Source organism: Protopterus annectens, chromosome 12.part0 (genome assembly GCF_019279795.1).
Source record: "Protopterus annectens isolate FY-2018-M chromosome 12.part0, PAN1.0, whole genome shotgun sequence".
NCBI classification, from domain to species: domain Eukaryota; kingdom Metazoa; phylum Chordata; order Ceratodontiformes; family Protopteridae; genus Protopterus; species Protopterus annectens.
The window spans coordinates 1,107,877,285-1,107,892,930 of NC_056746.1; the positions used below are offsets into that span (position 1 = coordinate 1,107,877,285).

The 15,646-nt window shown below is 39.1% G+C and overlaps 1 protein-coding gene across 1 annotated transcript in view; it reads left to right on the forward strand.

Annotated features, from left to right (window-relative positions):
* LOC122816259 (lectin-like) overlaps positions 1-15,646 on the forward strand; it is a 97,755-nt gene that overhangs the window by 66,586 nt on the left and 15,523 nt on the right. Inside the window, exon 4 of the mRNA XM_044088997.1 lies at positions 8,696-8,839. Within this exon, the coding sequence (XP_043944932.1) occupies positions 8,696-8,839 (144 nt within the window). The remainder of the gene's footprint in view (positions 1-8,695; positions 8,840-15,646) is intronic.

Consider the following 15,646-nt stretch of genomic DNA (forward strand, 5'->3'; position numbering starts at 1 on the left):
TTCAATGACTTGAGTGTGTGCATAATGTGGTAGATCCTAGCCCCTGATAAGCAACTGACTGTGACTTTGTCCTTACTCAGCCTGGTGAGAGGGTCATCAGTGTATCTCATGATGGAGTCTCCAATGACCGGATTGTTGGACTTTGTGGTGGCTTACCCTATTGGCTTAGAAACAGAGAATCCATGAGATGTGGCTGTATGTGTTGATGTGGGTGTTGTTTAGAAAGAGTGCATTCGGGGCTGCTGAGGGTACTTGTTATGTGTACTTCAGGAGGTTTATGAGGTTAGGAAGGTTACATTTAAGTGCACCCGCATATGTGGGTCTATATGTCTGCTTTGAATTGTGTTTGATGGGTGCAGCGTGTGTACTACTGACAACCTTATTGACATTTGGAGTACATACGAGCTTTACCTCTAGTGACATTGCATAAATATATCTCTCGCATACCATATCAGTTTGAGAATTAACTGGCCGTCAGTAAACATGAGGCAATTTCAAATTGCCTCAGGATGTCATTATCCACCAAGCTGGTAACGGAGATAGCAGGAAAGTTCATATGAATGGCAACGGACCCTTTTTTATTGATTAGATAGTTGGAGTGAGAATATAAATCAATGTCAGGAGTATCTGGTTTGCAACTCTGCGGACAGTGCTTGTCACTGCAAATCAGTTGTCCCATGTGCAACTAGTTAATGGTGAAATTTCAGTTGTGTTTTTACAGGAAAAATGTCACTCAAGGTGTTTGTGTCTATATAAAGTACTGCCAAAATGCTTGAGGGGAAGCTTATATGTAGACCCTGATAATTTATAGATGAAGTATTTAGGCAGATATTCTGAAGTTAGAAACAAATCAAGCAGTATTACTGAAAAAAATTAGCCTGTCAAGAATGGTGAAAACAGAGAAGTCACATGAATGGCTACGGCCTGGCAATTACTAGTGCAGGTCTTACCACAGCTTCACGTTGCTGGGATACAACACTCCTTTGCTTCTTCTCTCACCAGAAGGAAAACATTAGCACCAGTCCCAAGATGAGAAGCAGGCCGCAGCCTGTTTGGTGATCCACAGTCTTGTCCCAGATGATGCAAGGGTCTGTAGGTTTGTTGTACTAACTCTGAGATCACCACACCTAGGAGAAAGGGAGTACTTTGAGACATAGCTACATTGGACTTATTGTACGCAAGCCGCCAGTAATATTTAAAACAGTCTTTGTTGTTGAAAAGTTACACTTTTAATACATTATATATTGAAGAATGTATAAAAGAAAAGTAATAGCCCCTTTCTCTGAAACAATTCACAGTTAACAGGTCAGACTTTAAAAAAGTATTATTTCTTAGGAATTTAAGCCAGAAAAGTTTAGAAGTTGTTTTCGTACCAAAGATAGACATGTTAACGTATAAATAAGTAATGAGCTCACAAAATCAAACTCCTTCTTCTCTCCCTTTAAGCCAGATATTTTAGTTTGAGCCCTACACATATGAGAACTAAAAACACACAAAGATTGGCTTTGTTGTTTCATCTTCCAATGACTACTTTAAATGTCTCTTGGTCATCAATGAAATTATATAACATAATGATGAATGTGTCTGGCTGCAAAGCTGCAGAAGTACGTTTGATTCCCATTTGCTCTTACTTACATACTGTGTAACTGAGCAAGGCAGTTAACTTCTATGCACTTCTAGGTGTCTTCTATGCAAGGAGATGTATTGCTCCAATGGGAATAGCTGGCTATCTAAATGCAGTCACAAATAAATAACATAATACTTATGCTAACCTGATTCAAAAGTAAATCTTCCTGGTTATTCTTTAATCTACAAGCCTTACTCAGCTTCCTCATGTGTTCCAGAGTGCAAACACTGTTTTAAGTTTGCATTTTGTTTGTTTTCTGCCACTTACACCATATTCCTTTCCACCACTTTTAAATAATCCTTATTTACTTTTCTTGGTTGCTTGTTTCTGCATTATTGCCATTTTATTGTTATTGTTGTACTATAAATCACATCATCAGAAAATTGTTCCCACTGAGTATTGCATATGCAGTTCCTTAAGTCAAAATGCATCAAAGCATATCCTCCAAAAACAGTCTGCCTCCAACACCCAAATATGATTAAATAAATACCAAACACACGCACACTTACACACATTTAACTCCATTTCTGTCTTATCAGTACTATAGGTGATTGCTGTAATTAGTAGACCCAAATAGCACATCATTCCATAGTCCAGAAAAGACCCGAATTAAGCACAGATATTTTCTTACCTGTATGTCCAGCTTATGACTGCAAATTAATGAATAATTGCAATAATATCATATAAATTTGCATTTGCCTACTTCCTGTTGACATCACATTCTCTCACATGAATACATGTTAAAATAAGTCTTCAGATTCAAATAATCTCAAATCAGAATACTTATTACGGAAGAAACATGAGTTAGATAATTGCATATTATGAACCCTCACATAACTAAAACAACTGCCTGTATCCATTGTGCCTTTTTGCTTATACAAGAATGACTTCTTTCCAGTTTGTTTCAGTAGATCTCCACATTTTGCTTATCAGTTTGCGTATGAGCTTGTCATAGTCAAACCTTAACTGAATTTTTAGAGCCCAGGCCAGAAGTGTTCTTTTGATAAACTCTTTGCCTGACCAATCAAATGCATCCATTAAGATATTCTGAAAAGTACATTCAGGTGAGTTAGTACTGAGTGTAACCCTACAGCTTGCTAGATTAAAGAGACTTTGCACTGTTTACTAAAGAGTGGGACCCCTTACATTACACAATACTCTGACTGAATGAAGTAAATATATAAAATAATGAACAGCTATGATGTTCATTCTGCACCATAAGAAGGAATATCTGATTACCATAAAGCCTAGTTTCAAATGATTTATAAACAAGCATCAGTAAAATGGCAACCTTACTGCCAATCATCAGTGGACTGGAGTTCCGCTGTGGCGACCCCTAACCGGGAAAAGCCGAAAGACATAATCAAACAAAATTAGCATAAGAATTCTATGCTTTGGTTAAAGTGGCAACAATTATTTTTTGATTCTGTGCTTATTTCTACACTCCACAATATGTTGTATATACGTATGTAATATAGTCCACCATTTATAGGTTCATAGGTTCATAGGTTCATACTAGGCTATCTGCCCAAGGGCATTTATAAGCCTAGCCCATAGTTATGTGGCTTTCGCCACCCCTTTAGTTTGAATAAAAACTATGCCTATTATTTTTCTGTGCCTCTGTCAAGCAGTGACACTGAAGTAATCCCTGGGGTATATCTGCGATCTCCCATCCATTGGTCAAGATTCCTCTTGAACAAGGCCAGCGAGGTGCTTTGCCTCACATGTACCGGGATTTTGTTCCACAGCATAGGGAGTCTCTGGGTGATGAATCTGTCCCTCCAGCACGTTCTATTTGTAACCGTGTCAAGGTTTAAGTCTCCCGCCCTTGTGGTTCTGAGGGATCTAGATTTTTTGAGGTGAAGCATATTCATCAAATCTGGGTTTGACATGGCCTTATATGTCAGGCACAGGTCACCTCTGAGCAAGCGGTATGAGACTGAATAGAGCTGGAGTTCTTTCAGTCGGGCAGCATAAGACATATTTTTGAGACCCTTTATCCTTTTGGTGAGGAACTTTTGGGGCCTTTCAAGCTGCAGCAGGTGTCTGGTCAGATACATTCCAAACGGGGCATTGTACTCAATCATAGGTCTAATGAGTGATGAGTACAGGGGACGATGACCTCCCTTGATCTAGATGTGAATCCCTTCATGATCAGGTGGGCGATATAGAAGGTTTTCCTAACTACTTTAGCAACATGAGTGTCAAACGAAAGGCTACTGTCAACTTGGGTCCCCAGATCCCTGATGACTTTTCTGTGCTCAGTGGATTGCCACCTATATGGTAGCTAGGGGTAACCTTGTTTTTCCCGAAGGGTATGACTATGCATTTTTGGCGTTTAACTTCAGGCCATGGCTCTGGCACCAGTTATCTGTTTCTGTGAGGCCCTTCTGGAGGATATCTGTGTCAGATGTGTTTTCGACTATAGCCCAGTTTGCAGTCATCTGCAAACTTTGTCAGCCATAACCCTCCTGTGTTTGCTTGTACTTCAGAAAAGTAGATGCCAAACAAGAGTGGACCCAGGACTGAGCCCTGTGGGACACCACTTGTGACAGGCTTTGAGTCTGACATGGCTCCAGCAACTCTGACCCTGTGGGTTCTGTCACTTAGCCAGTTTGCAACCCATCTTGTGATGTATGGGTTTACATTCAAGCTGATGAGTTTTTCGATGATACCTGAGTGGGGTATTGTGTCGAAGGCCTTTGCCAGGTCGAGGTAGGCTGTATGGACTGCCTTTCCCTCATCAATGGCCTTGGTGACTGTCTCGAAAAAGTCAACCAAGTTTAAGAGGCAGGATCTACCTTTGACAAAGCCAAACTGGGTTGGATCCAAAGTCTGCAAGTTCCCTATGTCTTTATTTATGAGTTCCATTATGATCCTCTCCATGGCTTTGCAGATAAGGCTTGTCAAGCTAATGGGGCGGTAATTTCCAGGGTCTGTGGAGGCACCGCCCTTATGAAGTGGGACCACAGTCTCCGTGCGCCACTCCTTGGGTACGTATCCTGTGGTGAGGCTAAGATTAAACAGCTGTCCTAACTGTAGGTTTAATTCCTCATTGAGTTCATGAAGCACACAGCCGGGGACACCATCCGGTCCCATGGATGCTGTGTTTTTTGTCTTAGTGAGGGCAGTTCTCACCTGGGCATTGGAGATGTTTGGGGGGCTACAATCCTCTGGAATAGATATCTCTCCTTTTGCGGGGGAGGGGGGAGAAGTTTGCACTGCACCTGTCAGCCAGTATGTTAGCAATGTGTGTAGGTTCAGTAATTTTCACATCATTTTGAACTAATTCTGAGCATATCTGGGAGTTTCCTCCTAGGTTTCTAACATAGCTAAAGAAGGCCTTATGATTGTCTTTAGAGTCCTTGGCGATTTTTCTCTCAAAATTTGCCTTGGATGATTTTATGAGAGCTCTTAGTTTTTTACTTATAATGATCAAAGGTGTCTTACCTTTCAAGGATTTTGCTCTATCTTGTAGTAGCTTCCTCCTTTTGTTGTAGAGCTTGTTTATGGCTGGGGTCCACCAGACTGGATGCTTGCCTTTGGTACAGAGAGTCTTAGTTTTGTTTGGGATTGCCTGATCCATGCAGTCCTGTAGGTGCTGGTAGAAGGCATTTGTAAGTGATTCAGCGGTTTGAGTAATGTTTACCACTGGCTCAGGGGCCTTAAAGGAGACCACACTAGTTTTTAGAAGTGTGAAATCGGCTTTTGAGAAGTTTTTCACTGTGGTCTTCTTTGTTTCAGGTGGGGGCGGGATGAGGACCTCCAGCGAGATTAGTTTATGATCTGATCTCACCAGTGAGGGGTATACTTCCAGTGTTGAACATTTTGATCCCATGTTCGTGATGATGAGATCAAGTATGTTTTCTCCTCTTGTGGGGATGGTGACTAGTTGTTCCATGGTATTTGAGTTTATGAACTCCAGGAATCTTTGGGTTAGAGTGTTCGGGCTTGAGTAGTGTTCCCAGTCTATATTAGGGTAGTTGAAGTCACCTAGTATGATGGTGTTTGGAGATACATTTATCCCTCCAATGTTTTCAGGAAGGCCATGTGAGGTTCCTGAGTTTGAGAGGGTGGCCTGTAACATGCTACAAATTGCAGAGCAGTCTTGCCTATGGTTAATTGCACCTGGATGGTCTCCGATGCATTGTGCGTTGCCACCAACCTTGAGGTGTGGGTGTCCTTTATGAATATGGACACCCCCCCTCCTTTCTTGGTGTTGTCCGGATTTTGGGGCCGAACGCATGATATGAGGTGAAACCTGTTAGTGCTGGGGTGCTCTCAGGAGCCTTGAACCAGGTTTCTGTCACAGCACAGACATCGATGTTCTCCATATTGAGAAGGGCCTCGAGTGCGTGCATCTTGAGAGTGAGACTTCTGGCATTGAGCAGCATTACCCTTAGTTTTTTCTTTTTGGTGTTCTAGGGTGGTAGGTTTAGAATTTGAGCCTTGCCTAAAAAAGGTACTATGGGGGTGGCAAGAGCCTTTGCCAATATCCGGAAGCCCAGGGGTGACAGGTGCAAGCCATCCCTTGCGAAGCAGCGTGGCTTGTCCAGCATGTCATCCCAGGCAGACAGACATTGGATCCCCTTTGAATGACACCAGAATTTAAGCCAATTATTAAAGCTGATCATCTTATCACTGTATTGTGACATCATTCTAGGTGAAGGTAGGATACTGCTCAAGGTCAGGGTCATACCTGCCTGGGCTACATAATCAGAGAGCTCCTCGATGTCCCTTTTCATGTAGTCCAAGGAGGTACGTCTCAGGTCGTCTATTTCTCAGTATTATTCAAGGTGCATTGAACGTCTGAGTTTCCTTCTAATACATAAGGTGCAACTGTTTTACTTATAACTGCTAAATTATTTTTTTGCAGTTGTTTTACTGCCTCTTTGCTAGTAATAATGCACCTCATCTGGGTGTGCCCTGGACATTTTTGGAGGCAAGTTGTTCCTTAAATAGTTTTTATTTTTTGTGCAACTCCCCTAAGAGAACAGGAGATGTTTTATCAATAGTTGCAAGATAATCCAGCTTTTTAGATTGGGTAAAACACTTTTTTTGGAGAACAGCTTAGAGAAACCCTTTAATCACTGCTTGAGATGTAAATTATTGTGAGACATACTTCTACAAAGCTGGCTTTAAGAAATATATTATTACAGAATTATAGCTTTCTATTTGAAACCATTTCCATTCTGAACCTTGTTTATTAGTAACTGCAATAACAAAGTCTAGATCTAACTCCTGAACTGTTGGGGGTAATGGTCAAAACAGATGAGACTATTAGACAAATAAAAAGTGGAATCCATTACTAAAAACATATAGTACATGGAGTATAGTAATTATGCTCGAATATCTGGAAAAAGACAAATCTGCTATAGTGGAGACGAGACCTTAACAAATGTTAAGCATACCGTGCTTCACTTGTTAAGACCATGTATTGTGTTAGACAATTAAATCTGCTAGAACTGATCAGCAAACCACAGTGGCAGAATATAAAAAAGGATTGTTTCTGCCTGCTATTTGTGCCAGGAAGGTGTCCATGACTTTTTCTGACATAACATAATCTCTTACAGTCTTTCTGACAGCACTCACTAAGTCCATTATGACTTTGAAACCAGGCAAAACATTTAGCAATTTTTTTTCTGTAGCTAATAGTACATGGCTCAGATAAAGCTCTATGTACTATGAAGAATTATGACGGGGTCTCCAGTCATGACCCTGTATTATGTATTCTTGAGATGGATGCCAAGATTCACCTCTCCAGCTTCACTTTCAAAGTGAATTTCTTGGAATCCTTGATTCAAAAATATAATAAGCAGGTTATGATTGGCAACTCACTTATAATCCTCTGTGTTATGCTCTTCCCATAATGCCCTTAAAGGATTTTTAGAAGAGAGCAGGTAATGTGGATAAATAGTGGGGCTGTCACATGTGTTTGCTGTTATTGCTTTATTCCTTACTAGTGAATTGAGGATCTGGTACTTAATTCATAGTATCCCTCTTGTGTTTCATAGAACACAGTGCAAGCATGTCTGTTAGCACTTAGAACCATGTCAGAGTGACACGTACTCCTGAATATATGACAGCTATTAGTCAAACATTAGTTGTCTTCCAGAATTCATTCAGTATATTTCATTGTAATTTAGGCTGTTAGATTGGTCAGGGTAGTGTTCATTCAGAATTCTTTCTTCTGAAACTGAATTGTGTCTATCTTAATATCTGCCCTCTAAATGTTATCTATTATAATTTTCAGTCAGGATAAACACCTAAGTCCCCATAAGCAAAATATATGAGTGACAATTGGATGCGACACAACTCCATGAAAGCCAAACCATGCAAATGAACTGTGAAACTGCAGAATGATAAAACCGTATCAGTCCACCTCCCATACAACAAATTTATAATCCTTACTATTCCTTCCCTTTGCTCATCGTATATTTGCACCTCGAAAGTCATTTTTTTATCTTTTTGTAGTGTCATTTATGTACATCGGCTTCACTTATTCCATCCTTGCAGTCTCTAATTTGTGAATATGTATTACCCTGCACTTTTGCCCTTCTATCCTTTGTGCATCTCATTACATATCATTTGTGCATGTGCCTTAGATGACTCTCTTGGGAAACAAATCCTTTAGTAGTACAATAAGTAACAAATTAATTCAAATTCAAATGAGGACCAAATAAAAAATTGTCAGACACACAAGCAAGACATGACTAGTGTCTGGGATCTGAAAAGATCCATCTTTTAGGCTAAAGTTTTACTTCTCTTTTATCTGGATTTTTATTTACCATGTGAACTATTTTCCTAACAAACCCTAGAGAGTTAAACAGTTTCTTATTTAATTACATATTTACTTTGCAGTGGGATTTCTATTATATTGTTTATTTGTTTGTTTGGCCAGATGTTTAGTCGATACACATTTTTCATTACTGAAATTTGTAAAAAAGACATTCTTGGGTATTGCAATCTTTTATTTGTATTAGTTAGATGGCTGAACATCGGAGATCTCTGAGTTTTACCAGACAGCTCCTCATTTTGTGATTGAAATGTGTATCGATTTTTTGTTAGATTCGCTGTGGAGAGCTTTTTAAGGGAGCGACCCTTCCTTCATTTCACTCTGAAAAGCAGAACAATGATTTTTTCTCTTATCTGTATTGGGCTAGTGGCAACAAAGAACCAAAAATCTGGCTTGGAGGAATAAGACTGCCAGGGGTAAGTCATTTAAAACTAAGCCTTCCAAAGATCATACTTTACTTTTTTTAAGATGATAGTAATCTCTGCCTTTTTGTTTCTTTTTTTAAATTCTTTTTATTTACTTATTTGACATCTACTAGTGGTTTAGAAGTAACACCATAAATTGGAAAGTTTAATAACCAAGTTAGTTCTTTTGTCATTTAAATTAAAACCTGCAGTAGTGTGTCATATGATTTTTTGAGACTGTTATAAGTGAAGGCAAAACAACTAGCCATAATTACAGGCAGCAGCATCAAAGTGCAGAACTCTCAGTATTGTTTACTGAATGGTGTCTCAAGAGTGAAAAATGTGCAAAGTGTGCAACAAATTACAAGATGTATTCTTACACTGCAGGCACAAAATGCAAAGATTAATGATGCAACAGTGCTAACACTGATTGGACATAAATGAGTGTCAGGCTGTGTCTCATATCTTATATGTAAAATTTTACTGAGAATGAGGAAACGTTTTCCTTTTGCAGAAAAAAAGATTTAATAGGAAAAAACTAAATAATGTATTTTCATTCATAATAGCTGGGAAATAATAGAGATTACAGGAAATAACTTCACAGAAGCAATGAGTCAGAGAAACGAATTTGCTTTGCTTTTGGTAAGAGCAGTGGCAAAGGCTCAAAGACTGCTGGGATATGCAACTACAGAATGGATGGCAATGATCTGCAGATTACCCTTGCATTATACAGAGTACTTTGTAATGTTGGGGTCTAGATTAGAAATGCAGGACCTCAAAGTGCTTTTTTCGAGATCGCAGTACAGTGAAGATCTGCATATTTGCCCTTTCCTCACTGTAGTGTGATCTCGGAGTTGGAATATATATTTAGCGAAGGTGTGGGGGGGCAGAGCCCCCACAGTAATGATTCTGAGGTCCTGCATTTACTCTCTTTAGAGCATTCGATATTTAGAACATTCGATGTTCTAATATAGACCCGTAATGTTGTACTTGGAATACCAGTCTTTTCTTAGGTAGACAAGAATATTTATCCCCTAGAAAACATATGTCAGGTCTTTAAAACAAGAGGCCCGACTTCTGCAGAACATTCTGGAGAGCATGGTGGCATAATTAAACAAACAATCTGAAACATTGCAGAGAATTAAAAATCAAAATGCACTAAATAAATCAAAATAACATGAATGAAGATGAGGAGAAACACACACACACACACACACACACACACACACACACACACACACACACACACACACACACACACACACACACACACACACAAAGACTGGTGTTATCAACAATATATAAGGGGGAACCTGAAAAAGGTAGTGGAAGGCAAAATAGGAAATGCTGAGCAGTCAGTGGAAGAGAACAGGAATATACTGGAAATACCACCAAAGAAAAACAAAATAGTTTATACAGAATATATCAATACAGTAGATATAAAGATCTCATACAATTAGAAATATGGGAGCAGATACTGAAATCTTAGTGGTAGAAATAGCAAAGAACAATAAGTAGTAGGACACTGCCAAGATAAATCCAGTAAAAAACACCATTTATTGGATGTAAGCGCTTTCGGGATAGCCCTTCATCAGACATGTCTGATGAAGGGCTATCCCGAAAGCGCTTACATCCAATAAATGGTGTTTTTTACTGGATTTATCTTGGCAGTGTCCTACTACTTATTGTTCATTGGATATATTAATTCTAGTACCTGGGACTTCAGCACAACGTTTCTTCTTCCTTTAGAAATAGCAAACCAACATATTTTGGTGGAACACTGTACATGCAAAATGGACGAGTCTGAGGTCAGAATCAACATACTAGATGATACTAAAATATTATTGGAAAATTAAACTAGGATAAGTGTTCTAGAGAGCAGGACTGAAGATGTATAAAGGCCGTCTTGTGAGAATGTCATTACCATCAATGATTTAAAAAAAATGATGTAAGGGCATGGATATGAAAAAAACATAGCAAGGAATCTGTCTCTCATCACCACACACCTAGAACTGGAATTCAAATATCTAATCAGAATATAGGAAAGCAGATTCATCACAGTGTGCAACTATAAAAGAGAGCAGTAGTGGTCCTGCTACAAAAGAGAGGGATTAAATTATCAAATAACAGCAATGCTAAATGATCATGATGGTAGATGGCTTTTAATACATAAAAAACAAGACAGTTGGAAAGAAATCCTGGGAGCAGTGTACAGCCCAAATGCAAGTAAAATAGAATTTTACACAAAACAGTAAACATTTGCATGGGTCAGCAACACTTCCAATAATACTAATGGGAGACCGAACCTATATTTTAGATAGCACTTCCTTTATTAATAAGTTTTTACTTACCATTTATTAAGTGGGTAAGTACAATGGTCCCTGGACTCTTATTAGGCATGACCAAGGCATTTAGGCAACACCAGCAGCAAAACAAATCTGCTAGAAAAGGCTAACATTAAAGAAGTTAGAGCAAACAGAATTCAAGCAACAGAGTACATGTGCAGTTGACACACTAATGAGGGAGTGCAGACAGTATGACTATGTACATACCCATCATCATCAATAATCCCTTTTCCCATTTTTGCATGAGTTCAGGTATCACTTCAACAGTGATAATCATCTAGATCCAATGTTTACACTGCCAGATGGCTAGCCCTGCCTTGGTATTTCTTCCACACAACACACTCGGGCATACACTCGCACCTATGGCCAGTTTAGAGCATTCAATCCACCTACTACATGAATGTGGGAGAAAACTGGAACACCCAGAGGAAATCTTCGTGAACACACGGAGGACATGCAGACTCCACATAGAAGGGACCCCAGCTGAGAATCGAACCGGAGATCCTCTTGCTGTGAAGCAATGACACTATCCACTGTGCCACTGTGCCACCCAACTATGTACATATATACAATAAAATAAAAAAAAACTACAGTAGAGGAGCCAAATAAAATGTATTGGTTTAGTGCTTTCATTCTAACACGTAGAACTTCAGAACAAGATGCCCTGTCCCCTATACACATTTTAAATAATACCCTGTAGGCATAGCTCTCAACTGTATAGATTTTCGCAGAATGTCCAGATTTTTGTCTTATATTTTGGTCAGTTTCTCATTGTTATTTTCTGGCAAATTATTGAGGGTTGAAGTCAGAAAATAAAGGCAGACATATGAGTTTCAGATTTCATACCCTTCACAAATGTCATGCTAATGCAGTACCTTTTTTTCTAATTTTGTAAAAGCAATATTTAAAAAGTGTCCCTATTTTTGTTCCACCATTATTTATGGGTTCATCCAGATTTCTTGCTCTAAGAGGTTGAGAGGTATGCCTGTAGATTGCATCTTCTAAACCAACCCATAAAAAATCACTTTCTAATCTCTGTTGTTTAAAAAAAAAAAAAAAAAAAAACTTTTCTTATGTAAAATAATTATATACATAGAATGATATATGTATAATGCATGTATATATTTTTTTACATAAGAAACACAACCACAAATGCAGAAAGACTTTATTTAAAAAGCAGTTTTGTAGAAGCACTGTATCCCCATGTACCCCACAATGTGAGGGCTCTGCCTCCACACACCTCGGAGAAAAAGGAAACACATACTTCACTGTACATGTCATGGTAATCTATCGGGTTACTTGTGGTAAATCATCTGTGGTAGACAGTACATAATATATTTAGCTTTGGTTAGCTCAGGTAGACACATATTTTTAAATAGACTAGCCATGCTGGACTGTAAGTGCCACATAGACAAATGAGGCTTAAACCAAAAGAAAATATTTAGAAAATTTTATTTAACCTTTTCTTTCAAGTGTTCTTCTCCATCTCAGGAGGCTTTTCAATGTGACATACCAAAGAAGAATCTGCTTCATACAAGGAGAGGTGATTAATGTTTGTAAGTTCAGCCTGTGGCTAATCATTAATTTAAACAAGTGGCCTTTTATATGAATACTTCTACTAATATGTCAGTGTACCAGAGGGAAAGGACTCATAATAAACTGTAGAATTAAATTTATTACGCATTGATCCAAGGGTCCAGAAACTGAAGCTGTACATTATGTATTCATATCTGCCTTCTTTATAATGAAATGTTTAACTAAGGCTTTATCTTTCTTCTGAGAAAACTGTTTAAATGGTATTAATTCTACTGAGAGCAGAAAGGGTCTTGGATTCTCTTCCTACTGAGAACTTTCAGCCAAAACCGTGTTTCTTCAGGTCCAAGACCACTGTCAACGGAATGTTACAATTTTTTTGGCATGTTTGCTTGATATGCAGCCAAACCAGAGTTGTTATAATAAGTGAGTGTGCACATGTGTCTGCGTCTGTGGCTGTGTGTGTGTGTGTGTGTGTGTGTGTGTGTGTGTGTGTGTGTGTGTGTGTGTGTGTGTGTGTGTGCGCATGCGTGTGTGTATGTGTCCGCATGTGTGTGTGTGTGTGTGTGTGTGTGTGTGTGTGTGTGTGTGTGTGTGAGTGATGTGCATATATGCGCATGTGTGTGTGTGTGTGTGTGTGTGTGTGTGTGTGTGTGTGTGTGTGTGTGTGTGCATGTGTGTGTGTTTGTCTGTTTGTATATGAGGATATGTGAGGCAGGGAGGGAATGCAGCACCCTACAGGATGTGTTGTTAGGCCTTGCCTGTTCCACCATACATGCACCAATAAGTTTATTAGAAATATATAATTGAATTCTGTTCCACCATTTAATGCTATAAAACTGATATGGAATTGCACTGGAGCTCTGAATAGCAGAAGTAAGACTGAACACAGAATTTACTGTATTTTTTTCTATTCTGCCTTTTTAGAAATTAGGCATCGCTCTGGCATGGATGCTTGTGGCCTGTTATGTTGGTACACCTTGAAGCATGGATAACTCTAGGTTTAAATTTTACCTCACTTTGACACAGCAATGATTTGAATCCCATTATGGTAACCTGAGAATGAGGAGCTCCAGTGAAGCATTGTTAAGCTGATACAAAAAGGAAAGTGGCCAGATGAGAGCCAGGTACCCACTGACAAGAATTTATTCTTGCTTCAGTCAATGAATCTCTGTCAGAATGGGTAGGAGAGAGAAAATGAAGATAAAAGATATCACTATAAGCTAACTGAATAAGGCTGTCTGCTTTAGTTCTTTCTTTCTGGGCAAAGAAAATGTTACCCTGTGTCTTTATCCTTTTCTACCAAGACTCCAAAGTATCACTCAGTGTTCCTCTTTTTTTTTAATTAATGTCCAGACTGCTTCTGTGTTCTGTTCCTCAGTTTATTGATGCCACATTTCTGTAAGCATGGATAGTAACCAATTTATTTATCTGGCACTTCAAGTACTTGCCATGTTGCCTCTTTGGTACAGAAAATTTGAGTGAAAAGTGATGTACCTTACCCTGGATGAGATGGAATTTCTGATTATTTAGCTGGGAAAAGCAGACCAAAAGAAGATCACAAAAATTACACAAGTTCCTTTGGTGGTCAGCTACATGAATCATCATGTGCAATTAATGCAGCAGTAGTGGTTAATAAATGTCTTTACTACAGTGACAGTTATGACAAACAAGAAAATCAGAATGGTTGCTTTATTTTACTTAATGTCATTTTTCAAACAAGTAAAACGATTACCCTAGGATATAAAAATGCTTATCTTGCTACAGAAACTTGAATTTCAAATGTTTCTGTATCACAGTAAGCCTTATTTTATGATTCAGACACTGATTTCCTGCTCCATTTCCCCTTGTGGGTTTCATAGCATGGAGACAAGTTTCGCTATTGAAGCATCATGCTAATGCTAATTAGCCATGTGCAGCCCCCCCCAGAAATGGCAGCAACTCCAGACTAATAATCTGTCAAATTATTGTTTTCTTGATAAAAAAAAAGTGAATGCCCCTTTTGATGTCATTGACCCATTCACTCTGATTGTAATAGTCATGGCACAGGTCAGAGGCATAGCTGGCTCACCTAGTGTCCTGTGCCAGTCCCACGAACTAGTGCCTCACCCTCTTCAAGTCAAGAAGAAAGAAGAAAAAGAAAACAACAATAACAAAAAAAAGTGCAGCCATTCTTGCCTACTAAACACACACATGTGCGCGCTTAAGCGTGTGTGTGCACGTGTGCGCGCACATGCACACACACACACACAGTCCGCAACAAAAAAAAGTCTTTGGATTACTTTAAATGCAGCCAACCCCAATTCCACCCCCCCACCAGCTCCCGAGGAGAAAAAAATACTGAACTCAAGCACCCTTCTGTGACAGAAAATGAGTACAAGCCTCTTGATTGTGCCCACTAACACTTTGCATCTAGGGCAATTGTCCCCTTCATCCCATCCTTGCTACGCTAATGGCACAGGTAGGTATTACAGTACTATGAGTCCCAAACCATTTCATTGCAAGCTATAGGCCCCATCTATGACCCAGGATATCTATTCCACATACTTAAATGAACTGGAGTTACTCTGCATAGAACTCAACATTATATTCCTTGATGACTTTAATTATCCCACAATAAACTGGCAAACATACACAACTTCTAGTACACAAGCCCAGAGATTCCTGGACTTTGTCAACACAAATGCTGTGGGCCAGCTAGTCCATAAATCCACTAGTGGTGCCAACATCCTCTGCCTGATCCTCACAAACAATTGGGAACTTAAAACCCATCCATGTGTAACGTCCTTACTTGTCAGGTTGGACAATTAAGGTGTTGCTGTAGCCTTTGAAATTATACTATAACCTGTGACTGTATCTTACCCTAGAGCATTTAAGAATTATTCCAAAGCAAACCTCTTCCTACTGAGTGATACCCTGACAACATTCAAGCCCACCCAAA